The following is a 25,306-nucleotide window of genomic DNA, read 5'->3' on the forward strand; positions in this document are numbered from 1 at the left end:
CGGCGGGCACCAGGCTGGCTGCACTGGCAGGCCGGGGATGGGGACCCTGGTGTCCAGTTGCCGCTGGCCAAGACCTTGGCCACATGGGTGGGAACTTCAGGGACCGAAAAGAGGCACGAGGGGCCCTGCAGACACTTGGGCGCTCTGTGGAAATGGAGGCAGGGTTGCCAGGGATTCTGGACACCCTAGGCACCCGGGCCAGAGCTCAGAGGGGAAACTGAGGCAGGGAGGGGTGAGCGTACCTGGCGGAGGTGTTGTGTACTTCCGGCTGCTCTAGGCCCGCCTCTTCCAGCAGGGCCTGGAGTAGGCGGGCCCGGGCTGGGTCCCCTGGTGCGTCCTCACTGTGTGTGGAGGTGGTGTGGGGTCACGGCTGTGCCCTAGGCCCCCTGCCCATGCCCTACCTGCCTTCTGTCCCCGGTGCCCACCTGAAGAAAGACACATGGGCACCATACATGGCGGGTCTGAGTCGCAGGGCCGGGTATTGCCCAAAAGGAGGCACGATGAGGCTGAACACCAGAGCCAGGCCCACAAAGAGGGCAGGGAGTACGATCTGGGGGAAAAGCTTGTCAGCGGCCACCTCCACCCCTCCGCTCCCTGCTCCTGCTGTGGACCTACCCATGGCTCCCCAGCACCCCGTGGGCCTGCTGTTGAACGAAGCTGGCAGATGGATCGCTGGGCTGAAGACAGCACCCAGAGGCCCTGAGCCAAGCGCCCCCACCCTGATGCTGGCCGGGCCCCCTTACTTGTGCAAACAGGCTGCGGCGGCTGCGACGAGCGAGCAGAAAGCGCTTGAGGAGCAGGGCCTGCAGCTGCTGGTGAGTCAGCGCCCAGCCCTGCACCCGGCCCGCGGCCTCTGGCCCCAAACCCTGCAGGGCCTGTGTCTCTGAGGCCAGCCCGGCTGTGGGGAATGAAACGGTCAGAGATCAGGCTGTGGGGGGCATGGGAGTCGTGGTGGGCAGGGGCGGGACTCACCCGGCTCTCCATTCCCCAGGGCTGACTCCTCTGGCAGCATCAGTGGCCGCGGAGTGACCATGGACACATGTGGCCGGTGGGCAGCATCTGTGGGGTCGACAGGGGTCACAGGCAAGGGTCAGTGCTCAGCCAGGGGTCAAGGTTCAAGGGTCATGGGCAAAAACAGTCAGGACCAAGGCCATGCACTGGGGGATGGACTCAACCAGGGATGAAGACTCGGCCCAGGGTCACATCTGGGTCTGGACCAGGGTCAGGGTTCAAGAGTCGGGAAGCTGTAGTGGCTGCCACCAGTTCTGTGTCCATGGCCTTGTCTTCTACCACCTTCAGGAAAATCTAGGGAAACAAACGGAGCTGAGAGCCTGGGGCCACTGGAGGGAGCCCCTCATCCACTCTGATCCTCCAGCTGTCCTTCTGAGCCCCACCTGTAAAGCCTGTGCTGTCCATAAGCAAACTCCTATTCACCCTTCAAAGCCCCATCATCTCCCTCACAGGCTCCACTGGAACACCCACGAGCTTCTCCCAAAGTCCCCTCGCACCTCCTCCAGGCTGGTGTCTGAGATCCCATAGTCGGTGAGCCGCAGTGCCCCCAGCTGCCTGTCCAGCTCCTCGAAGAGCTTGGCAAAGCTGCCATCCTGAGCACCTCCGTAAGGCATCACCAGCACCAACTGATGGGGCAGCTCCTCCACCAGGCGTGCCCCAGGCACCCAGCGCCGCACCAGGCTCAGGAGTTGGGGTGCATCTGGGTGGAGCGGAGGCTGTGAGAGCCCCACCCCTGGCCCTGCTGGCAGAGGTCAGGGCAGTTTTGTGTTCTGTTTCACCCAGGTTTTGTTTTTGTTTTTGCGGTAACAGGGATGGAACTTTGGGCCTCTGCCCTGAACTCCATTCCCAGCGCTTTTTATTTTTCATTTTGACAGAGGGTCTCACTGAGTCACTAAGTTGCTTGGGCTGGGCTCAAAGTTGAGATCCTCCTGCCTCAGCCTCCCAGAGTGCTGGGATTACAAGATGGGTTAAAGGTAGGGATCAGAGTTGGACAGAGTCACTGTTTAGATGTACCCCAAGGCTGGGGGTCAGAGGTCCACTCTGGGGTTCCCTGAATATTTTCTTTGAGACAGGGTCTCAATAGGTAGCCCAGGCTGTCCTCAAGCTCATGATGATCCTCCTGCCTCAGCCTCCCAAGTGCTGGGATCACAGGCATGCACCAGCATGCTTGGCCATTGGGGTCCCCTCATTTAAGCCACACCGCTCACCACCCCTCCTTTGGGGCACCTAGGCCAGATCCCACCTGCTGTGCTGTCCAGGCTGCCTGGCTCATGTTCTCGCCCAGTGTCCAGCTTGTCTTTCTGGTCACTGTCACCCTGCAGGGAGGGGCAGTGGTTGGTGTGGCAACAGAGCTGGAAGGAACCATGGGGCTCAGGGGTCCAGGTCCTCACCTTCTCTCTGGTGGCAAGGGACGGGGGACTTTTCACCAGTGTCAGGTAGTAGCCGGAGCCCAAGTTGCGACGCAAAAACAGTGGCGACCCACAGCAGCACAGGCGGCCACCTGCCACCATGGCCACCCGGTCTCCCAGGAGCTCAGCCTCATCCAAGTGGTGAGTGGAGAGGATCAGTGTGCGGCCTGGGCATGGGGACCCAAGCCACATGAACCATCTCAGGCTACCAGAGCTTCTCCAAGCTGTGGTCTCCGCCATGGAACTGCCTACACTAGGTGGCAAACTCTTACTCTTCCCTCAAAACCCCATGCCAGCACTGCCTTGCCAGAAGCCCTTTTGGGATGCCCAGAAGCAGAATCCAGGGGAACCCCCATGCTGCCCAGGCTCTCACCTTCTCGGTATTTGAGCAGCAGCTCCCAAATGCCACGACGGGAAGCAGGGTCCACACCGGCAGTGGGTTCATCCAGGATAACCACACGGGAGCCACCCACAAAGGCAATGGCCACTGAGAGCTTCCGCTGCATCCCACCTTGGGAGTATGGGGGATCTCAGCCACCCCTGCCACAGGGACCTCAGTGCCGGATCTGCCCTGGCTCCTCCACCCTCTGGGTGAGCTCACCAGAGAGGTGGCGCGTTTGAGTACTCCGCTTGGGGACGAGCCCCACGTCTTGCAGCAGCCGGTCCTGCTCGGGCCCACAGCGGCTGCGCTCAGACCCTTCAGCTGGCCGTAAAACCATACGTGTTCATCCACTGTCAGCCTGCGGCCAGGGGAAGAGGCGGGGCCATCACGGGTGGGCGGGGCCAAAAGACACGCCCCCCCAACCTCCAGTACGCACATGTCAAACAGGATGTTGTGCTGCGGGCACACACCGAGGTGAGGCCGCACGGCCGCCATACTGGACTGGACATCGTGACCCAGGACGAAGGCCGAGCCACCACTAGGCGGGAAGAGGCCGCTCAGGATGGACCTGGGGGTTCAGGGGTCTCAGAGCAGCGCCGCTCACAGGGCACCTACTGTATGCCCACCCTACAGATGTGTTATCTCTCGTTTGTTTGAGACAAGGTCTCCCTATGTAGTCTAGGCTGGCCACAAATACAGCCATCCTCCTGCCTCAGCCTCCAGAACTCTGAGATTACAGGTATGTGGCACCACCTCTGGTCTCCAAAGAACTGAAAAAATACTTTGTCCCTCCTTTTGTAAGCCCAGAGTAAAATGTGGCTGCCACCCCCAAAGTACACTCCAGGACCTTCACATGGAGCTCAATCCCCACTCTTTTTTAAAATTTTGAGACAGGGTCTTACTAAGTTTCTCAGTTACTCAGGCTGGGCTTGAACTCTGGATTCTCCTGCCTCAGCCTCCCAGAATGCTGGATGACAGGTGTGGGCCACAAGCCCAGGTTACACCCCAGAACCTTCTGGCCCCAGATGTGTTCCCTACTGGACAGATGGGGAAACTGGTTCAGGGAAGGGAGCGGCGTGGCTGGCAGCTCACAGTGTGGTGGTCTTGCCCGCGCCGTTGTGGCCCAGGAAGGCAGTGATGTGGCCTTGGTAGAAATCCAGGCTGAGTCCACGCAGGGCTGGCTGTGGGCAACCTGGGAATTGCTTCTCCAAACCCCGGATGGAGACTCCGGGACACAGGCCCGGCGGTGCCCCTTCCACCAGCACTGTAGAAATAGGCAGAGTCAGCAGGATGGCCCCAAGGTCCCTTAGAGCTGGAATCGGGTCAGGCTGGAGTCTGTTAAGAGTTAGGGGACTGGGCCGGGGATTTAGCTCAGTGGTTCTGTTGCCTGCCTCTCAAGTGTAAGGACCTGAGTTGGGGGACAGCCAGGCATGGTGATGTGCACCTGCATCCCAGTGCTCTGGGAGGCTGAGACAGGAGGATCTCAAATTTGAGTTCAGCTTGGGAAATGTAGCATTTTATCAAGGCTCTGTCTCAAACAAAAAATACAAAAAGAATTGGAGGGGTGTGGCTTAGTACCAAGGCACTGGGTTCAACCCCCAGGCTGCAGCCTGAGCCGGGGTTCAGGGAGAAGCTAGAATATGCAGAACCTGATTTATTTGGAGGCGAGGGGACTGGGGAGTCCAAACTGGAAAGGAGCTGGTTAGGTTTGTGGGGTCTCACCGTTTGGGTCCTGTGGGGTAGGGGCTGGAGCAGGATCCTTGGGAGGTTCAGGTCCACACCAGTAGCTCTTCCGAAAGGGGAAATTCCATGGTTCCGGGATCCCGTACTGGCCTGGGGAGAAGTGGTGCTCTATTATACTTCCCCTCCACTCCTAGAAGCTGGGCATCCTGGTGGGCAGGGTTTGGCTCCCTGCTTCAAGTCAGCCACGTATATCTATCTGCCTTGCACCTGGGGCTTGAGCCTTTAGGTACAGGAGGCCAGCTCCTTTTTTTGTACCGAGGATCAAACTCCAGTCCTTGCACTTGCATGGCAGGCTGCGGATCCACTGAGTTAAATCCCCTAGGCTCCTCCCCACCCCCAGGCTGGGCTCAAAACTGTGATCCTCCTGTCTCAGCTTCCCAGAATAAGAGTGAGCCACTACCCCTGTCCTGACACAGTCTCAGGCACAGGCGCGTCCCAGACCCGCCTCTTGTAGGAACCTAACCTGGGGACCCAAAGACCAGAAGTCCCTGGTGCTCTTTTGTGTCCCCGCCCAGGGGCCCACCCCCTAGGCCTACCTGGGCACACAGCCTCCAGGTACCAGATGGTGAGAGCATAGAGCACAGCGTCCAGCAGCAGGAGGCCAGAGGCCTGAGCTAGGCTGAAGACATCTGCCGCGGGTGCCCGGCCCAGGTTGTGCCATTGCGCACCCTCGCCCTGCTCCTCCAGCAGCGCCAGGCTCTCACACCCGAAGCCGAAGGCCACTGGGGACAGCAGACTCTGCAGAATGCGGCGGGCGGGTCAGCAGGCAAGGCCAGGCTAGGGGCGCCCCACCTCCTCTCCTCCCGGCCCGGCCCTCACCATCGCCACGCGGCCCCCGGCAGGGAGCTGGTCCCGCCAGGCCATGCACAGCACATAGGGCAGGTAGAGCGCGAAGTAGGCCAGGCCTCCGCAGGCAGCCGCCAGGTTGGCCCGGGAGAAGAAGGCACTCAGCAGGAAGCTCTGGACCACGGTGGCCACTGCGAAGGTTGCCAAGAAGAGGAGCACCGCAGCCGGGTGGCTGTAGGGGAGGATGTCCCCCAGCTGTGGGGGCAAAGGGAGCCCAGGGAGCTCAGGGCTCTGTCCGGACGCGGGCTTGGGGGCTCACTCCCACCCGAGGCTCCGAGCCTCGGACCCCATGGAGGAGGCAGGTGCACACCTTGAGCACCAGCACTAACAGCGCGGCACTGAGAACGAAGGGCGCGAGGCAGCTGAGGAACCAGCCAAGCCAGAGCACTGCGGAGCTCAGTCCCATGGAGCGCATTGTGTCACGCAGCCGCGTCTCCTTCTCACGCACCACGGCCTTCACAGTCAACGCCACCGAGTAGATCCAGGCCAGAGTCAGGAAGAGCGGTAGGGAGCGGCTCAGCACGCGCAGGAAGCTGTGGGGGACCCAGGGATGGGGTTGGGGACAGTATGGGCGGCCATTCGCCCTGGGACTCCGAGGTCTAGGCCTCAGTCCTAGCCACGTTTCCTCTGGGTCCTGAGATCCTCGAGGACCCCGCCCTCTCCCCCCGCGGGGGGCCACACGGACACTTGGCCGACCCCTAAGCCTCGGGACAGGGGCCTGGGCGCTGAGTGGGGAGGGCGGCGCTCACACGTCATCCACGTAGCACGGGTAAGGCATCTGCTGCAGGTAGAGGCCTGTGCGGGGGTTGGTGCCGCTGAGCACACGCACGGCTGCCTGCTCCACCAAGTCCTGCAGGTACACGAAGCCGCTCCATACGTAGCGCAGGTCCGACAGGGGATCTGCGGCCGGGCCAGGGTCCCAAAACCTGTGAGGGGAGCGTGCTAGTCAGTGGTAGAAAAGGGCTGGAAAGTCCTGCCTACCACAGCCTTAGCCCTGCATTTATTCTACAGGATCATTATTGTACCTGGCCTGGGCATGCAATCCTCTACCTACGCCTACTCTCCTTTTATACCGCAGGATGCCAGGCCACGCCCTGCAGTGCTCCCATTGGTCTAAGGCCCTCGGGCTCTACCCTACCATACATATTTGGATAAAGCCCAGGTTCTGGTATCCATCACGGTATCCAATAGGCTGAATGCCCTCGGCCCCACCCACACTGCTACCCACCTATGCCCCCTGATCGAAAGGCTTTGGCCAACCCCACAAATGAATAGGCCACGCCCACCACGACCCCGATTGGCCTAATGTTCCCTGGGCTCCGCCTAACATGCCTTTTGTGGGGGGGGTCTACATAGGCTCCGCCCATCAGTCTCCAATAGGCTGAATTGCCTGGCCCCAATCGCCACGCTGTTGACCCAACCCCACACCCCACACTCACTTGTCCATGATCCTATTGGTCCTGGTGACGTCATCAATGTCCATGCGAATCTTGACTCGCAAGTGTCCAGTGCTCAGGCCTGGCACCAACACCTCTGCAGGATCTGGGGCGTCCTCTGGCCCCAGAAAGACAATGCCGGCCCAGAGGCGGCGCTCAGCCAGCAGCTGAAGGGCCCGAGACACCAGGGCGGCCTCTGAGGGTGCAGCCTCCAGCTTGTTCAGAGACACGCACTGCAGGGGACACAAACCTGTCCCCTCAGTCCCACCACAGGGACGAGGCCACCTCTACCCTTTGGGTCCCTAGAGCAGCACTATTTTGCTTCACCCTCTGATCACTAGGTTGAACCCTGCCCTCCCTCCGACCTGCAGGGCCTCACCTCCATCACGTCACCCAGCATCCGCACCACTCGGTCCACATCAGCATGTGCCTCCCGCCAGCTGTAGCCACCCCTGCTGGGGTCCAGGAAAGACCGGAGGGCCTCTGCTCCGGCCCGCCCTCCAGGTCCCGGCTGCCTCTGTCTTTTCTCTGGCAGGCTCAGGAGACTCTGGGGGAGGTGTCAGGTGAGGTGGGTCTGTGGCTCCTGACCACAGGGGCCCGTAAGCCCCGCCATGTTCACCGTGGGTCCCACTCCCTACCTGAGTGAGGCCTCCCCCTGCTCTGCCTCCACCCTGGCCCTACCTGCAGCATGGCCACGTTTGCACTGTTGTTCAGAAAACCAAAGAGCTGAGGTCCCAGCATGCCCCAGACCTCCCGGATGTCCCTTAGCAGGGCCAGCTCTTCGAAAGTCCGGTTCACCTGCAGGAAAGGACCCACAAGATCTATCTGTCCAGGCCCTGCTCAGTCACCACCACCCTGTCTGCTGAGGGTCCCTGAGCACTTCCCCTGGCTCCTCTGCCTTTTTTGTTTTGTTTTGGCGATACTGAGCTACACTCTCAGCCTTTTTATATCCTTTAGTTTTTACAGACAGGGTCTCACTAAGTTGCCTCGTTGTCCAGGCTGGGTTCAAACTTGCGATCCTCTTGCCTCAGCCTCTCTGAGTGCTGGGATGACTGGTGTATGCCACCGTGCTAAACTCCTACCTCCTCCAAACACAGTACCCGTGACCCTCTGACCTCCCCGTCTCTCCCAGCATCAGGCCACCCTCACCTGAGCCATAATCTGCTGGGTGAACTTCGTGTCAGGTGCAAAGAGCAGCTTTCCGAGGACCAGCGGCTTCAGGCGTCTCCAGAGCATACGGGACAGTGGGTGGTCGCTCAATGTCCCCATCAGCTCTAAGCAGGCAGGGCCTGAGGTGCGGATGCCATGAGGCCCTGCTCCACATCCACCACCCCACTTTCCAGGTGGGGAAACCGAGGCCCATCACTCACTCATGCCATGGTCTGGGAGGTCTGGCTCCTGCTCCATCCCAACCAGCTCCTTCAAATCTCCGTTCTCATACCAGTTGAGGGAGAGACCCCCGGGGCTGCTGGGCCCCTTGGCACTGCACAGGGCTTCAGACACCAGCTCCAGGGAGCTGCTTGTCCCACGGGGTCTCTGCAGCAGAGCCCGGAGCTCCACCAGGCTAGGCAGTGCCAGGAGCTAAGGAGAGGTCGCCAGAGGGCGCTAGCGATCTGCCGCTGGAGCCACCACCAAGCCCTGCCCAGGGCAGACATCCCACCGAAAGCCCCTTCTCCTAATCTTTGCTTTTGCTCCAACTGCACAGAAAAAATGACCCAAGGGATGGCCTGTCCTCCTTGCTTCCTGGCTGAGCTTGACGCTGAATGGAACCTCTTCTTTTCTTTTCTGTACTGGGGATGGAACCCAGGGCTTTTGCAATGAGCTATATTGCTTAATCTTTTTTTTTTTTTTTTTTTTTAAACAGTGTCTCACTAGGTTGCCCTGGCTAAGCTAGAATTTGAGATCCTCCTGCCTCACCTTCTCAGAATGCTCGAGTGACAGGCAAGTGCCACCACACCCAGCTTGGCTGGCAATTCTTACCTCCTGGGCCAGGTCCTCTGCGGCCTCCACAAAGCTGCCCATAGACTCCTGCGCTTGGCTCAGGGTGGACCTCAGGGATTCCTGGGGAGAAGATGCCAAGAGTGACAGGGACCTTGTCACCTAAGAACAGCACTCCACTAAGTTTCCACCATGCTATCTTTGTGTCCAATTTACAAATGTGGAAACGGAGGCTCTGGGAGGTGCGAGGACTTGTTCGAGGTCACTGGCTGGCTGGAGTCGTTGTCACCATGCCAGACATTCCTTGCCTAGGCACAGGATGAGGACTGTCCCCTTCAGTGCCAGAGACAGCCCAGGCAAAGTCCTGGACCCTGGCATCAGAGGTTCCTGTGAGCAACTGGTCCCTCAGCCCTGCTCACCCCTTGCAGAAGTGTCCCCAGGAGCTCAGTAGGCAGTGAAGGTTGCTCTTGCTGGTCATAGTGCTGAGGCTGGGCTGGGGGTGAAATGCACAGAACAGGGCTATGCAAACCTTGGCCAGAGATGCCCTCCCTCCACTGTCCCCCCTGTGCAGAGGGGCAGATGGGGCACCTCCGCTGCCTCACCCGTACTCCTGGCAGCCCTGAGCATGGGCATCAGTGCACCCAGGCCAGCCAGCGTCCTACGGGCACTGGGCCCCCCAAGTACAGTGCGGGCATCCACCAGGAGCCTGGACACCCTGGGGACACAGACAAGGCAGGAGGCTCAGCCCCCTCGCCAGCCCCGATCCCCCCCAGCTGGTCACAACACTGCCTCTTGCTTACAGGGACTCGTTGAAATTGCTCAGGAACCCGGGCTCCTCTCCGGGTGTGGGCTTCGGGAAGCAGGAGTTGTTTATGTTGCAGATGAGACCCTGGAGCCAGGGGATGGTGCCCGCAGACGGCAGTGGCTTGTTGGGGAAGTGGCCTGCGGGACAGATGCCGGCTCTGCCTGGAGCCCCACCTCTGCAGGCTGCCCTCCATCGCTTTATGCCCTCAGCGATGGCAAGCTCGCTCCCAGAGGCGAGTTCCTGCTGCCAATCCTTGCAGTTCTTCGTGGAGAACACCGTGTCCCACTCCCCATGCACCGAGTCCCGCGTCCTCGGGGCTTACATTCATGCTGCTCCAGTGGGGGGTGCGAGCGACGGACGGCCACGAGGATGAAGAACAGGAAGAGAGGCCATAATAACTCGACCAGGAGCTGGACCTGGGGGGGGGCAGAATTGGCAGGAGATCGTGGGGATCGTGGAGATCATGCCTGTCCCACCGGGCTGGCACCCCTGGGCATTACCGGCTGTCTCCTGCGATATGTGAAATTCTTCCAAAGCAGCAGCATCAGCTGTGTTCGAAAAGCCATGGGGACCCTGGACAGGGAACAGGACGGAGGGGTCAGTACAAAGGTCGTGCCGTGCGGTTGCGGGCAACGCCCTGCCTCTCTCTAAACGCATCCCTCTCACTATACCACTGTGCGGGGTTCCGGGAAGCTCTATTAGAGCCAGGTTTATAGTAGGCAGTTAATAAAGGATTCGCCTCCACCCGGGTGGAGTAAACCAATGGGAGCCCTGTCCAAAGCTGTTCTCACAGCTGATTGGTTGACAGGGCTGTCGCTTCCACAAGGGATCCTAAAAATTATCCCCGAATACCTCGGAGGCGGAGCCTCGGCTTAACGCTTCCGTCACCAGGTTCCACCCCATGCCCCACCCAGGGACCCGATCTGACGCCTCTCACCCCAGACCCAGGGGAGGATTCCTCTTGCCTGGCCTGTCCAACAATGATAACAGCAACGAATATTTCCTGTGTTGAACATGTCAGATACCCGACTGGCACGGCTACTAAGACTATCACCCCAGTTACAGAATTGGAAACTGAGGCTCAAGAAGGGACAAACAGCCAGACCTGATGGTGCGGGCCTGTGATCCCAGCGCTCTAGGAGCCTGAGGCAGGAGGATTAGAGCCCAGCCTGGGTAATTTAGCAACTTTGAGACCTTGTCTCAAAAATAAATAAATAAAAATTAAAAATGCTATAAAGAGGGCTGGAGAGGTAAAAGACGGGGGCAAATTCAGGTTCTCAGAGCGATTACATCCCAGCTCTGTCCATCCCCTCATGCATTACTGATCTCAGAAAAACCACAAGATCCATGAAATGGGTCAGGAGAAGTAGGGGAGCTAGACTCCTGGTCCTGTCCTTTTCTTTAAACCGTATGGCTAGGTTCTACTTGATTGTACAGATAGCAAAATTGAACCCAGAGGCAGTAAGTCACCAAAGGTCAACCATGCGCCTGCGAACCAGAACCTGGACCCCAGACCTCCACTCCGGGGCTCCTTCTTAGACAGAAGGACAGGAGGATTCAGAACCTCGGGTCACATGGGGATTTGCAGTTGAATGATTTGCAGGCAGGCACAGGCCCTTGAGTGACCCAGATGCCCACATTCTCCCTTTGATACTCCCAGGAAGGAAAGGGTGAGTGTTGGGGAGCAGCCAGCACGTCCTATTTTCCAGGCAAGTGGCCTCTGGCCACCTCCAAATTCCAACCCTGCATGCTTGAGTCTCCCTCCTTCCTCTTTGGGTCTCTCTCACCATTCAGCTCCCCAGCTCCAGCCGCCTTCCCTCCGCCTGACAGCAGCTGGGGAATGCGGTCCCTTTAAAAGGAGACCCCGGCGGGTGCGGCTCAAGGGTAGCCGACCCAGCTTCACTAGCAGGAGCCCCGCCCTTGACCACTGCTATTGGTCATGGTACCCGCCACTCACAGAGCGACCCATCCGGCGCCTCGAGCGCCCAGAAGGCGGAATTAACGGCAGTCACCTTGAGCCGAGTTTCTTAAAGGGACGAACGCGTGTTGCGACGTTCTCTCAAGGGTGGCAGCATCTCCATCTTGCCCGTAGTAGCCGGCCTCAGACCGGCTCTTCACACTGCATAGCTGGCGCCAGTACTACAGCCCCATCCCCACAGGAGACCCCTGTCCCTCGGGAACCCGGATCCTAGCCAGACTCAGACTCTGGGATTACCATTTGCCCTCCATAATAAGGGGGTTCGTGGTGGTAACATGCCCGGGATTCTAGCACTCCAGGAGGCTGAGGCAGGAGGATGGCAAGTTCAAGCCCAACCTGGCTAATTTAACAGAATACAAAATAAAATACAAACATTTAAAAAGGACTAAGGATGTACCTCGAAGGGGAGGCCTTGAATTCAATTCTCACTACTGCAAAATTTAAAGTCACAGGACTATAATCCCAGTACTCAGGAGGCTGAGGCAGAAGGATTGTGACTAGATCAAGGCCTGCTGGGGCTACAGTGAGTTCAAGGCCAGCTTGAACTAGAGACCCTGTCTCAAAAAATAAAATAAAATAAAATAAAAAAGCACGTGTGTGTATAGATGATTATTTTCTACCCAAGTCTTCATTCAACTAACATTCCTGGGGCCTTACACTGGGCTATCTGATGGCAGAAGGTGGGAAGGAATCTGCGTAGTAATGATTACACAGTTTATGGAAAACCAGATGGTTCCTGGTGTGAAGAACAGGTAGATTTCACAAGATCACGGTGAGGATAAGACAGCTGTATGTAGAAACAGCTTTGAGAATGCCGTAAAGGGGCAGGTATGCCATTGAGGAAAGTGGCTTTTTTCTTGGGGCTTTGAAGATGTGCAGGAGTTCATTGGGGAGACAGGCTCAGTCAGAGGCCAGGGGGCTGACAAGGGGCGTGTAGGGCAGTGCCAGAGCTAAAAGGGCAGGGAGAGTTTGAGGCCCAGCTTCCTGGGCTTCTTTCCTTCCTAACCCTCTTCCCTTACCCAGGTCCCAGGCTTGAATCCGGATTCACCTTGTGGCTCAGGCCTCATTCCCCCCACCCCGAGGCTGCTTCTCCCAGAGCCTCTCCCGCAAAGAATGAAAGCAAAGCCATATTCCATACCAGGGTTGTCCAAGGGAACTCCCAAGTCCCAGGCATTTTTTTCTTAAAAATGGAGGCTTTTTTTATTGTTTTTGGTCCACATTCATATTTCACATTATCTCATGGTCCAGGGGCCCTTGAGTGGGGGTCCGTGTCCAGTCCTCGGTGGGGCAGCAAGGGCAGGGATCAGAGAGGTAAGCACAGCTGGTCAGGCCCAGAGTGGGAAAGGGGGGTTTTGAATCCCACTGAGGGCCGAGGTGGAGGCAGGCTAGGGACGGAGGCTGGCCTTGCCTCGGCTGCTCTGAACATCATTGTTCTATTCTCCCTCAGCCTCACCTGCCCGACCCTGGGAAGGCGCAGGGTGGCTCACCCAGAGGCCCTCAGGATACCTACGTTTTAAAACTGTGGCCTGGCCCCTTTCCCGTGTCCTATCACCCTCCCACCATACCTAACCCAATCCCCATGCAAAAAGAGAAAGAAAAGAAAATTTACTGTTTTCTTTTGTTAAAACGGCCTGAAACCTTTGTGGTTACAGAAACCACAAGCTGATGGGGGGATGAAGCAGGAAACCATTTGGGGCCAGGTTCCCCTTCCTGGTCCTGTCTCTCCCCCACACAGCTCTGCCCAAAGCCTGCTGGGAAATCTGGGGCCTGGGATGCCCCACCCCTCAGCACCCTAACATGGCCAACTCCTCCACAGGTGGCTCAGTCCTGCAAAGGTAGAGAAACAGGATGGGGAGAGCCAGGTGTAGTGGTGCGTGCCTGTGACCCCAGCACTCAGGAGGCTGAAGCAGGAGGATTGCAGTGAGTTCGAGGCCAGCCTGGGCTACACAGTGAATTCGAGGCCAGCCTTAACGGCATAACCAAGACCTTGTTTCAAGAAAAGGGGGTGCGGTGGCTGGGGATTTAACTCAGTGGCACTGTGCCTGCCTTGCAAGCACAAGGTCCTGAGTTCTATCCCCGGTACCAAAGATTGAGAAGGAAACAGGATAGGGGAGCCAGGCATGGTGGCACAAGCCAATAGCCCAGTACTCAGGAGGCTGAGGCAGGAGGATCACCGCAAATGCAAGGCCAGCCTGGGCTACATAGTGAGTTTCTTCCAGTCTAAGATACATAGCAAGACCCTGTCTCAAAAAACAAAAAACAAAAGAAAAAAATGGGAGAAAAAAGAGCTCGCAGCCACCCCATCCCACCCAACCCCACAGCACTGAATATGTTGAAAGAAAGAGAGAAAAAGAAAAAAGGAAAGAAAAAAAATGAAAACCCGGATGGAGAGACCGTAGAAGCGTCAGCTGGTGCCTCAGCAGCCAGCCTCCTCCTGATAGTAAGGTGGGTACTCCGAGGCCTCCTCTGGGAGGTCACTGGTCCCGGAGGGGACCCCATCTGCCACTGTGCCCTGAGGGCAATACTTAGGGTCGTAGATCTGGCGGCCGAGACCGAACACCTGGCCACTCTGGTTGGCGCCCTGCGTGTACCCCATCTGTAGGGACATGGAGGAGTTGTCACACTTGTCGGTCCCCAGCTTGGTGTCGTAGATGTGTCGCCGGGTCCCTGGCGCTGTCATGCCCACCTGGAGAAAGAAGTAGTGGGGGGGTCATTGTGGGGCAGGAAGGGAAAAAGAACGCTCCAGTTCTTCCTCGACTGCTTTGACACCAGGTACAAAATTCCTATGGAGCCGTACCCGGTGGCCCACACTCTGGGATCCTTGGGGCTTGAACTTGTATCCTCCTGCCTCACCCTCTTATAGTGCTGGGATCACAGGTGTATGGCCCCACAACGGGCTTCCCAGGATCTAAACACTGAGTTGAATTTGAGTAGTATCTGAAAAGCAACCTTCTGGGGGAAAGTGAGGCATGGGGTGGCGTGGACACTTCCCCAGCGGGGGAAAGAGGGCTGCGGCTGAACTCCGAGGCCCACAGTGCCCACCTGGCTGGCGCACTTGTTGGTGCCCATCTGCAGACTGATGGTGGAGTGATCCATGGGGGGCAGGATGTGGTTCTTGGGGTCATAGAGGTGCCGCCGGGTGCCATAGGCCGTCATGCCCGACTGGCTGGCACATTTGTTGGTGCCCATCTGCAGGAGGGACGGGACAGGAGCGTCAGGCCGGCCTCCCTGGGTGGACACCAGGGGCCCGCATCACAAGCAGGGTCACCTGTAGCCCGATGACACACTGGCCGGCCTTCATGGTGGCATCGTCAAAGTTCCGCTGCTGCTTCTCTGAGTACTTGACCCCAATGTCCACTCCAGTCTGCAGCCCCTTTGTCTTGGCCTGGGGCAAAGAAAGGAGAGGAGAGTGGAGGCTGGCTCGGACATCTCCATCCAGCCTGAGCTACCTAGACAAACTCTGACTCCAAACAAGACAGAGACAGACATTGACCCCACCATGCTGTGTAACTCCGGGCAGGTGGCTGTCCCTTTCTGAGTCTCACCTTCCCCGCCAGCGCAAGCAGAGACACTTGGACCTGTGTCATGTTCCCGCTCTCAAACAGGTCATTGGCCTCAAACAGGTCCACGGGGTTCATTCCATAGCTGACCATGGCCTTGATGAAGTTGGAGAGGTTTTCTAGCTGGGAGGAGGCGGAGGAAGGGCATGAGTGGACCTCAGTCTTACCCCGCCTGTGGGTCCCAGACCCGTCCTTCCTGCTCCCCGGCCGTGCCTCACCTGGTGCCAGTTCTGCATGGAGCGGTTGATCTTGGGGACAGAGCCCGGCTGCAGCTTATTCATGAGTCTGGGGGACAGGGGCAGAGTCTGTGTCAGACAGAGCTGGAGCCTTGGAGGCCACAACGAGACCTCCTGTCTGTCTCTCTTTTCTTGTACAGTGTGACCCGGGGCCGTCACTCTGAGATGCATTCCCCAGGCCGCCCCCCCAAACACTTTTTTTTTTTTTTTGGTACCGGGGATCGAACTCGGGTCCTTGTGCTTGCGAGGCAGACAGCAGAACCACTGAGCTAAATCTCCGGCCCACTTGTTACCATTTTTAATGTGCAAAACCCCAATAGTCTGAATGATGTCCCCCGAAGTGGGCAGTGTAAGGTCAGGGTGCTCACTGCTGGAGGTGCCAGATGGGTCAATAAAACAAATAAAAGCCCAGTGTAGTGACGCATGCCTGCCGTCCCACATACTCAGGAGGCTGAGGCTGGAGAGTCCTCCTCCCTGGGCAACTTAGCAAGACCCTATCTCAAAATAAGAGAGCTGAGCAGCAAGCGCCTGCCTAGCATGTGCCAGGACCCTGGATTCCATCCCAAGCACTGAGAAAAAGAAAAACAAAGACAAAAGAAAAGAACCCAACACGCACTTAGCAGAAGCCAGCCCCGCGTTCACTCACGTGCACAGGATGACCCCGTCCTTCAGGCCCTTTTGGAAGTCAGGACCGATGGGGAGGCCCGTGAGGCCCTCGATCCAGCTGCGGAGCTCCACCTCTTTCTGCGGGTTGTACTTGGACAGGAGCTGGAGGAGCGGAGGACGAGAGCTGAGCGGTATGGCCAGGGACTCCAGGGAGGGAGGAGACGGAAGGGACCCGAGGCCCTGGCCCTCCCAAGCACACAGCCTCACAGCTCCCACTGGCGCTGAAAAATCTCTCCCTGGAGCCCGTGGTGGGGCATGTCTGTCACCCAGCACTCTGGGAGGCTGAGACAGGAGGATTGCAAGGTCGAGCCCAGTCTGGGCTACTTAATGACTTCGAGAGACCTCCATCTAAACTAAAAAATAAGGGACTAAGATGTAGCTCAATGGAAGGCTCAGGGTTCATCCCCAGGGCACAATTCAGTGGCAGTCAGTACCTTCAAAATAAAACCGTGTGCGGGCCAGGGATTTAGCTCAGTGGTTCCACCGCCTGCCTTGCAAGTGCAAGGACCAGAGTTCGATCCCCGGTCACAAAAATAAATAAATAAATAAAATAAAATAAAACCGTGTGCAGCCACCACCTCTAATTCCAGACATTCCATCACCCCGAAACAAACCCCTGCCCCACAGGCAGCCCCTGTCCCCTCCTCCCCAGCCCTGGCACCCCCGAGTTCATTCCGTCTCTGGAGTCGCCTGTCCTGGGCATTTCCAGTCTGGGGAGTCCACACTGTGTCCTCTGTATTTGGCTTCTCTCACTGAGCATGGTGTCCTCAAGGTCCCTCCATGCTGTGGTGAGTGTCACAACCTCGCTTCTTTTGGCGGGGGGGTTCTGGGGATTGAACTAGGGGCCTTGTGCTTGTGAGACAGATGACAGCACCACTGAGCTAAATCCCTGGCCCTATTCTTTTTCTTTTCCTTTTTGGTTTTTTTGAGACAGTCTTACCAAGTTGCCCATGCTGGCCTCAAACTCACATTGATCCTCCTGCCTCAGCCTCCAGAGTGCTGGGATGACAGGTGTTACGGCTGTGTCTAGATGTCCCAAAGCCTCATGGAGTCATAGGTGGGGCTTTTTCAGAAGTGGCTGGATCTAGAGTATGTGATGCTGGGATCAAGAATGTGTGTTTGCTGGGGATGTAGCTCAGTGGCGCCGCACCTGCCTCACAAGCCCAAGGTCCTGAGTTTGATCCCCAGTACCGCCAAAAAAAAAAAAAAAAAGTGTGCGCTTACTAAATTGGTCCACATATTGGTTTGGCATAGTTCTGGGTAGGATTAAGGGTGCCGTGCGAGTGCTATCTGCCCTAAGTGTAGTCTGGATAGGATATATTGGGCAGAAAGGGTCATCACTTTGCTTGTCACTTGTTGCTTGCTGCTTGCTGCTTGCTGTCTTCTGCCTGCTTTTCTTTGCCATGAACTGTTTCTCCTCTGTGACGCCCCTCTGCCATGCCACCCTGCCTTGGAGCCAGCCAACTATGGACTGAAACCTCTACAGACTGTGAGCCCAATAACCCTTTTCTCCTTTAACTTTGGGTGTTGGATATTTTGTCTCAGCAAAGTAACTAAGACAGCAGGTGTGTGTACCATGCTGGGAGCCTTGTCTTTTCCCTCCACCGCCCCCCACACTCAGGGGGTGGCCGCTCCCCAGTGCTGCCAGTCCTATTGGTATATACCCAGCACAGGTAATTTCCAGCTGCCTTTTTCTGTCTCTTGCATGTGTCCCAGACAGTGGGGTCCCACGGGGACTCTGTCCAGCATCCCTGCCTCCCACACCAATCCATGGTCCTCCTGGCATTTATCACCATCTGCCAGTATGCTATGCACCTCCTTGCTTATACTACCTACCTGAGCACCACGGTGCACACCTATAATCCCTGCACTACTGAGGCTGAGGCAGGAGGATCCCAAGTTGAAGCCCAGCCTGGACAACTTAGTGACTTAGCAAGTAAAAAAATAAAAGCAGGGCTGGGGATGTAGCTCAGTGAGAAAGCCCTGATTTTGACCTCCAGCTCTGTACCACTAAACAAACAAATAGAAGTCAGTTGTGGCTGTCAGACCCCTGCCCTCCTTTCAGTGAAAGATGGGGCCTTTCCTCGCCCCCCTCCCAACTCCCCAGGGACTAAAAGGGCCCGAGAGCCTGATTGCTCCTCCCAGCTCTGCACCCAGCTCCCCCATGGCCAGGGACAGCTGCTTCACGGCTGAGCCTCAGTTTCCCCAGTCTCCTGAGGAATCATTTGCATAGTGGTCGTATGTAGGGGGTACCGGGAGTTGAACCCAGGGCCTTCAAACTAGCTATGTCCTACCCCCTTTTCACTTTTTAAATTTCCACGCAGGGTCTCGCTAAGGTCCCAACTTGCCCAGCCTGGGCTCTACCTTTCCACCCTCCTGCCCTCAGCCTCCCAGGATGCTGGGATGACAGCCATGGGGCACCGTGAGCCTCCGGTTCTCCTTAGGGGCACCCAGGACGGGAGGCAAAAGTGGACAACCCCACCAGCCAGGCCACCCCGGGGGCCCCTGGCTTCCTGCGTGCCCAGCCCAGCTGGGGAGGTGGCTCTGGGGACCCAGGTCCAGGCCCCGCCCCCGCACCGCAGTGGTCACCTCCCTCCCACCCCTCAGCACATTCCAGCTGCCCTCAAACTGCCAGGAATGCGGCCCTGGCCTCCGAGGCTAAATTGGGACCAGCTGTTCCCAGCATCCTGGACCCCCCCCCCCGGCCAGGACTGCATGGCAGGGCTGCTCAGTCTCCCTGGGCACGGCCAGCCTGCCACGGGTAAACTGAGGCACAGGCTTCACGCAGAGAGGTCTCTGGATCCCCTGGCCTGAAGAGGCTGTAACATGGACCAGCTGTATGCTGGACGCCACGGGAAGCCCCGCTCCAGCCAGAGTGTGGCCTGTGTGTGACCTGCAGGCGCCATGCCCACCCTCCAGCTGGGCAAACTAAGGCCCCTGGGCAGAGCAGCAGAGCCCCTCTCGGGCTGTCCCCTGGGCTGTCCCTCCCTCCTTCTGTCACCCAGCTGGATCAGGGGCCGCCTGGGTCCCCGTCTTGGCTCTGCCTGTGGAAAAGCTGCGTGACTCTGAGCAGACCAGCAACCTCTCTGGGCCCCAGTGTCTTCACCTGCCTGTGTGTCAAGGAGATGCCTCCTGGCCTCGGGGACAGTGCCTCAGGCTTGCAGGGGACTCCAACTCTGACTTCCACCTCCTCTTGCTGAGGTGGCTCCTTCTGAAGCCCCAAGGCAGGCCGGTAAATTCTGCGTGCCAGGACAGGCCTGCTGGGAGGCCACATTCCCAGGTGCCTGTGGGTGCCTACGCCCCCCACGCAGAGATGACAGCCACCCCTGCACCCAGAAGGTTCCCCGCCTGTCCGGCCCGGTAACTGGGATCAGCACCTGCTCTTTCCCAAAGATGCTCTGCTGTGTGACCCTCAGAATATCTGTCCTCTGATCCAGGACCAGAAGCACTTTCTGTCTTTACTTTTCTTTTAGTACTGGGAATCCGACCCAGGGTCTTCACACTAAACTAAACTCCTCACCCTTTTTTACTCTGAGAAAAGTTCTTGCTACTTTGCTAAATTGGCCGAGCTGGACATGACCTCACCAACCCTCCTGCCTCAGCCTCCCAGAGCGCTGGGAAAACAGGCCGGGACTGCCAGGCCCACCAAGGAGCACTTTCTGAAACATTCCCTGGGCCACGCTGTTTCCAGACGATGAACTGCGTGTGCTGCCCCAAACTCAAGAGATGGAAAAAGCCTACAGCGGATCTGAGCCCTTGGTCCCCCTACCCCAGGTGGGAGTGGCAGAAATTCCACTGCCCCCCCCCCCCGCTCCAAAGCCACCAGCCCCGCCCCCTCCCTCCCTAATTAGAGCACCCCAAAAGCGGAAGTGATACCGAAGGGACAGCTGGGGTCCCCCTAGACCCCTTGTGCTTTCTTGGGCCTTGAACCTTCAGGAGCCCCCAGGGTGGTGGCCCTGGGAAGGGGATAGGAGGAGGAGGGGGGACCAGACCTCCCCCAGATGTTGGGGACGTGAGAGGTCACTCCCCCTCCCCACCCAGACTTCAGACCCCGGTGCCCCCAGATGTGCGGGAGCCTAAAGACCGCCCCGCGAATCCCCAGAAGTCAGGAAGACAGGGGTCCCTCTGTCCCCGCGGGCTGCTGCCCAGGCCGGAGCTCCCACTTACCCGGTTCTTGACCTCGGCCGACAGCCCGTACGAGGGTCCCTTGTTGAACTGCGTGGAGCTCATGGCTGGGACACACAGGCCAAGGACTAGGACCGACGGGACAGGGACCGGGGTTGGGACCCAGGCGATCCCCAGAAGTCAGGAAGACAGGGGTCCCTCTGTCCCCGCGGGCTGCTGCCCAGGCCGGAGCTCCCACTTACCCGGTTCTTGACCTCGGCCGACAGCCCGTACGAGGGTCCCTTGTTGAACTGCGTGGAGCTCATGGCTGGGACACACAGGCCAAGGACTAGGACCGACGGGACAGGGACCGGGGTTGGGACCCAGGCGCGAGACGAGGAATTACTCCTGCTCTGCTCCTCCTGCTCCGAAGTCTCCCTCTCACACTTTCTGGTTCTCAGTTTATTTTTTGCACCGTGCAAACGAGAACCTTCTCTGCCACTTGAAGGCACCTCCCACACTGTGCCTTTCTTCCCAGGAACTCTCACAGCTGGGGGTGGACAAGGGGACACGGACAGGTTCTTCAGTAGAGGGGGCAGGGTGGAGCTGGGGCTTTGATGGATGCATAGAAGTCTGCCAGTGCAAAAGGGAACGCTCTCTTGGTAGAGTAAAAGGGTGGAGGGAAGGTTGTGGAGATCCAGTCAGCAAGGGGGACAGGGGCCTGTGTAGGAAAAGGCTTCTAGCGGAGGGCTGTGGGCTGCTGGGAATCAGGGGAAGTGGTGAATGGGAGTGAGATCAGGTTAGGTCAGGGGTGACACGGGGCAGACACACAATGGCTGTTCTATAGGTGCTTGAGCTCAAAGGGTGTCTACCAGTGGATCAATAAATTACTAAATGAGCTGGCCATTGTGGCACATGCCTGTCATCCCAGCAGTCAGGAGGCTGAGGCAGGGGGATCACCATGAGTTCCAGGCCAGCCTGGACTACATATCAAGACCCCAACTCAAAACTCCCCAAATTAATAAATATATAAATAAAAGTAAGTTACTAAATAAGTAAAGAAGCAAATGAATTCTCATTCAGTTCGCTCCTTCACCTGTGTGCTGAGCAGAAGCACTGCCCTGTTGCTAGGACCATCCCTCAGTTGGGGGCTGTGCTTGAAAACTGCTCAAGAAGCTGACCTGTTAGAGGGGGGTTGGGAGATGGGGTTTTGAGGCTTGAGTAAGAGTTGGACACATCTGGTAAGTGGCTGGCTGGGCTCTTTGAGAGCTCAGGGATGACTCCCGACCCCTCCTGGGAGAGGACTCCTCCCTGATGCTGGGCTCCCGGACATCTGTTCGCTTGTACGCCTCCGAGCATTCTCTCATCCCATCTCTCTGAGTTTGAGTTCCAGCAGGATGGTTTCAGGCAAATGCTTGCCCTTCAGGGTCTCCAATTCGAGGTCTCTGGGAAGTGGGCCCTGGGGTCCTGGGCACCCCTGCAGGGCTGGCTGTGGGGCCAACAAGCAGCACTGTGGATCCCTCTGCAGCGATGCAAGGGCAGCTGGGGTCCAGGGAGGGCCAAGGGCTTGCCTGGACCCTCTAAGCTGCAGAGATCCTCTTGCTTCAGCCTCCTTACATGTCCTGGACCACAGGTATACCCCACCTCCCTAGCTTGCTTTCCTTTTAATCAATTTTAAATTTAAATTAAAAATTTATGATGCATTTCTGTGTTTGTTTAAAGAGAGAGCCTTGCCTTGCTCTGTTGCCCGAGCTGGGTCCAAATTTGCAATCCTCCCGCCTCAGCCTCCCAGAGTGCTGGGATGACAGGCACATGCCATCTGTGCAGAACTTTTCTACCTTCTATGTACTCTGGTGTGTTGGTTCCTCTGTAAGGGCACAGTAGAACAGTTACTCTGCAAAACAAGGCTGAAAATCCAGGTGTGGTGGTACACACCTGTAATCCCAGCACTCGGGAGGCTGAGGCAGGCAGATCGCTGTGAGTGTGAGGCCAGCCTGGGCTCCATAGTGAGTTCAAGGCCAGTCTGAACTACATATCGAGACCCTGTCTCAAAACACCAGAAAAAGCCCCACTCCACCACAAAACAAATAAAAGTCTGAAAATATGGCCTGTTGGCTTGTTACACAGTTTACTGATCTTTGCTCTTAACTCTCAGCATCCCCAAACCCAAGAATCCTCCTGAACCAGATATTGCAGAATTTAAAATCCTGGATATCTGGCACCTTAGGGTGCTATAGTTCCAGATCCCCAAGACCTCAGACCTCCAGAATTACATGCCTCAGTCTAACCTTATGATCTCGATGCTCCCTATTTCCCACCTTAGAGATCCCGTCTGGTCACTCGGCTGGGTGGCTTTGTCATCAAACCCATACCTCTCTGAGTCTCTGTCTCCAGCTCTGTAAAATGGGTACAACAGAAGTGTCTTCCTGGGGCCACTGCCAGTGAGAAATGGGTTAATACTTACAAAGTAAGCCGAGGCAGCAGGAATGCTGTGAGTTCGAGACCAGCCTGGGCTCCATAGTGATTTCCAGGTCAGTCTCAACTACATAGTGAGACCCTGTCTCAAAAACCAACAACCAAACAAACAAACACAAGAACAAAGCTGGGCATGGTGGCTCACACCTGTCATCCCTGTCAGCTACTCAGGAAGCTGAGGCAGGAGGATCACAAGTTTGATGCCAGGCTGGGCTACCTAGGAAAACACTGTATGAAATTTTGCGTTTGTTTTTTGTAGCCTTGAATTCACTATGAATTCCAGGTTGGCCTTGAACTTGCAGTGATCCTTCTGCCTCAGCCTCCCGGGAGCTGGGATTACAGGCAGGCACCACCAGGCTTGGCTCAAAATTAAAAATTTCTAAAGGGGCTAAGGGTGTGGTTCAGAGGCATGAGCACTTGCTTAGCATGCATGAGGCCCTGGGCTCCATCCTCAGCAAAAGGAAACATAAATATTAGCAGAGTGCAAGGCAGGCGCTGGGGCAGAGATAAGGGAGGACTTTGGTCAACAGATGAGAGAATCTCAGGAATTTGGAGCTGGGGAGCAGGACTGGTGGGTCTCAAGGACTTCCTGGCTTTCCTTGGGAAGAGTGGGGTGGGCCTCCGGGCTACCTGGGCCCTCACACTGTCACGGGAGCCTGGTGAGGACTGATCACTACAGCCACAGACTGGTCACAATGACAGCACAGCAGATAACCGTATACTTAAAAACTCCAGGACCTGACACTTGGGAGGCAGGCAGAGGCACCATCGGCAAACAACAGTAAACAATGAGGCAATCTCAGTCGTGTGGTGGACAAGCTCAGGAGGCTGAGGCAGGAGGATCCCTGGGAGTTCAAGGCCAGCCTGGGTTACATAGGGAGACCCTATCGCCAAAACAAACAACAAACAAACAAAATTAATGCGTGATGGTAGAGGGTCCGTAACAATACCAAGATCGTGCATTTACTGAGTACCTACTGTATGCAGGACATTCTATGCAATAGGAAGAGGACACTGGGGATATGAAGCAGGAGGTGACGCTGGGAGGCTTTTCTCAGCCCCTGAGTTGGTCATCAGTTAGGCTGTCCATCTGTCACCCTGCAGGGCCCAGGGTGCTCGATGTGTGGCCCTACCCGGCAGGCCGAGAACCTCTGCATACAGCAGGCACTCAATGAGTACTGACTGCAATGTGTTTCAAGAATGTGTAAGGGAGGTGGCCTGGCATCTAGCAGTGTCACCTCGAGGGGACATTAGGGTGTGCCAGGGATCTGAGGGAGGAGACCAGCAGTGTCTTTTTCCTTAGGTATGGACTCCGCTGAAGACTCATCCCCCCGCCGTGGTTCCCCAGCGCGATGTCGCGCGGCCACAGGTGGCACGTGGCAGATGCATGCTTGGTCCCCACTGACTGGAGGCAGAGAGTCCCAGGAGAGAAGGGAGGGGGCCTTCTTCAGCTGTCTGATTCGCAGAATTTCCAAGAAGAGCACTGGAAGGGAGGGCACAGTTGGCAAGTGGAGCAGGTGGTTGTAGTGAACATGGTAGCCGGGCTAGTGAAACTAGGCTTTCCTCTCTTGCACACAGTAGGCGCTCAATAAATGCCTCGGTCAGACAGGTCAGACATCTTTGTGTCCGGTGCCTTAGCAGCCGTGGCAGGGGCGGGGCGGCCGAAGGCTCAACCAATCGCGGACTTTCCCGATAAGGAGGTCTGGCAGAGAGAGGCCCTCTGAAGTTGCAGATGGGTGATGTTATGATATGGGAGCAGAGGGCCGGGAGTGCTGGCGCACGCCTGTAATCCCAGCATTTGGGAGGTTGAGGCAGGAGGATTGCTGTGAGTGCGAGACCAGCCTGGGCTACATAGTGAGTTCCAGGTCAGTCTCAACTACATAGTGAGACCCTATCTCAACCCCCCCCCCAAAAAAAAGATGGGAGCAGGGCCAGGGATTTAGCTCGGTGGTTTCGCTGCCTGCCTCACAAGGACAAGGTCATGAGTGCGATCTCCGGTACAAAAAAAAAAAAATAAATAAAAAAAAATTAAATTGCCAGGTGTGGTGGCGCACGCCTGTAATGCCAGCACTCAGGAGGCTGAGGCAGGAGGATCGCTGTGAGTTCCAGCCCAGCCTCGGCTACATAGTGAATTCCAGGGCGGTCTAAACGCATAGCATGAAACATATACAAAAACATATACAAAGATTTGGGGAGCAGTTTGTGTGTGTTTTGTGCCAAAAAAAGAAAAAAAAATATGGAACGCTTCACGAATTTGCGTGTCATCCTTGCGCAGGGGCCATGCTAATCTTCTCTGTATCGTTCCAATTTTAGTATATGTGCTGCCGAAGCGAGCACAAACCGTAACTTGAGGTTTAAGGTATTTAAGAACTCAAAATATGAACACTTTACAGTGAGACTAGTTCATCATTGCTTTATACGTGGCATATTTTCATAGTGTCCCATTATAAAACATCTCTCATCGCTTACTCTGAATTTTTCTAAGCACACTAACAGGATGAAATGTTGACTAATTTGACCTGATAAGAGCGGCCTCGCAGCCGCCTAGGCTTATGGGACGCTGTATGCAAAAGAGCCAGCGGCCCCGCCCTTCTCCCTGAACCACCAAACCTGGCCGCCCGCGCAAGGGTGGAGCCTCCGCGGGCGGCCCTGGGCATCCCAGGGTTCCCCGCGGACAGGCGGCGCTCTGGCCAGTTGCTTTCGCAGGCGTCGTAGGG

The 25,306-nt window shown here is 57.0% G+C and overlaps 2 protein-coding genes and 1 non-coding gene across 4 annotated transcripts in view; all 3 read right to left on the reverse strand.

Moving 5' to 3' along the window:
* Positions 1 to 11,462, reverse strand: part of Abca7 (ATP binding cassette subfamily A member 7) — a 19,265-nt gene extending 7,803 nt beyond the window's left edge. The window contains 31 exon segments of the mRNA XM_033759629.1: positions 1 to 144; positions 243 to 341; positions 426 to 550; positions 744 to 898; positions 973 to 1,059; positions 1,176 to 1,305; positions 1,509 to 1,753; positions 2,255 to 2,327; positions 2,403 to 2,587; positions 2,794 to 2,931; positions 3,022 to 3,099; positions 3,102 to 3,160; positions 3,239 to 3,370; positions 3,895 to 4,066; positions 4,525 to 4,635; positions 5,082 to 5,283; positions 5,365 to 5,586; positions 5,702 to 5,924; positions 6,141 to 6,317; positions 6,831 to 7,060; positions 7,207 to 7,374; positions 7,509 to 7,625; positions 7,977 to 8,116; positions 8,198 to 8,408; positions 8,808 to 8,888; positions 9,185 to 9,258; positions 9,368 to 9,480; positions 9,566 to 9,707; positions 9,893 to 9,986; positions 10,071 to 10,143; positions 11,358 to 11,462. Coding sequence (XP_033615520.1) covers positions 1 to 144; positions 243 to 341; positions 426 to 550; positions 744 to 898; positions 973 to 1,059; positions 1,176 to 1,305; positions 1,509 to 1,753; positions 2,255 to 2,327; positions 2,403 to 2,587; positions 2,794 to 2,931; positions 3,022 to 3,099; positions 3,102 to 3,160; positions 3,239 to 3,370; positions 3,895 to 4,066; positions 4,525 to 4,635; positions 5,082 to 5,283; positions 5,365 to 5,586; positions 5,702 to 5,924; positions 6,141 to 6,317; positions 6,831 to 7,060; positions 7,207 to 7,374; positions 7,509 to 7,625; positions 7,977 to 8,116; positions 8,198 to 8,408; positions 8,808 to 8,888; positions 9,185 to 9,258; positions 9,368 to 9,480; positions 9,566 to 9,707; positions 9,893 to 9,986; positions 10,071 to 10,136 — 4,193 coding nt within the window. The 5' untranslated portion in view covers positions 10,137 to 10,143; positions 11,358 to 11,462.
* Positions 11,463 to 13,790: 2,328 nt separating this feature from the next.
* Positions 13,791 to 20,505, reverse strand: Cnn2 (calponin 2). Of its 2 annotated transcripts, none has more exons than XM_010634959.3 (7): positions 20,378 to 20,505; positions 15,991 to 16,112; positions 15,327 to 15,393; positions 15,094 to 15,231; positions 14,817 to 14,933; positions 14,591 to 14,737; positions 13,791 to 14,234 (listed from the first exon to the last, which is right to left on the reverse strand). In XM_010634959.3, exons 1-7 carry the CDS (start codon positions 20,438 to 20,440, stop codon positions 13,965 to 13,967), a joined length of 924 nt encoding a protein of 307 aa, XP_010633261.1. In that variant the 5' UTR covers positions 20,441 to 20,505; the 3' UTR covers positions 13,791 to 13,964. The 2 variants fall into 2 exon arrangements, with proteins under 2 accessions (XP_010633261.1, XP_010633260.1); XM_010634958.3 differs by lacking the exon at positions 20,378 to 20,505 and adding an exon at positions 20,178 to 20,304 and having other exon boundaries at positions 13,796 to 14,234.
* A 4,314-nt stretch (positions 20,506 to 24,819) lies between these two features.
* On the reverse strand, positions 24,820 to 24,926 carry LOC117284566. The gene has a single exon (XR_004515656.1). It is a non-coding gene; the product is annotated as a U6 spliceosomal RNA (small nuclear RNA).
* Between the last annotated feature and the right edge of the window lie 380 nt (positions 24,927 to 25,306).

The sequence above is a fragment of the Fukomys damarensis genome, unplaced genomic scaffold (genome assembly GCF_012274545.1).
Source record: "Fukomys damarensis isolate Sample0158 unplaced genomic scaffold, DMR_v1.0_HiC HiC_scaffold_37, whole genome shotgun sequence".
In the NCBI taxonomy this organism is placed as follows: Eukaryota; Metazoa; Chordata; class Mammalia; order Rodentia; family Bathyergidae; genus Fukomys; species Fukomys damarensis.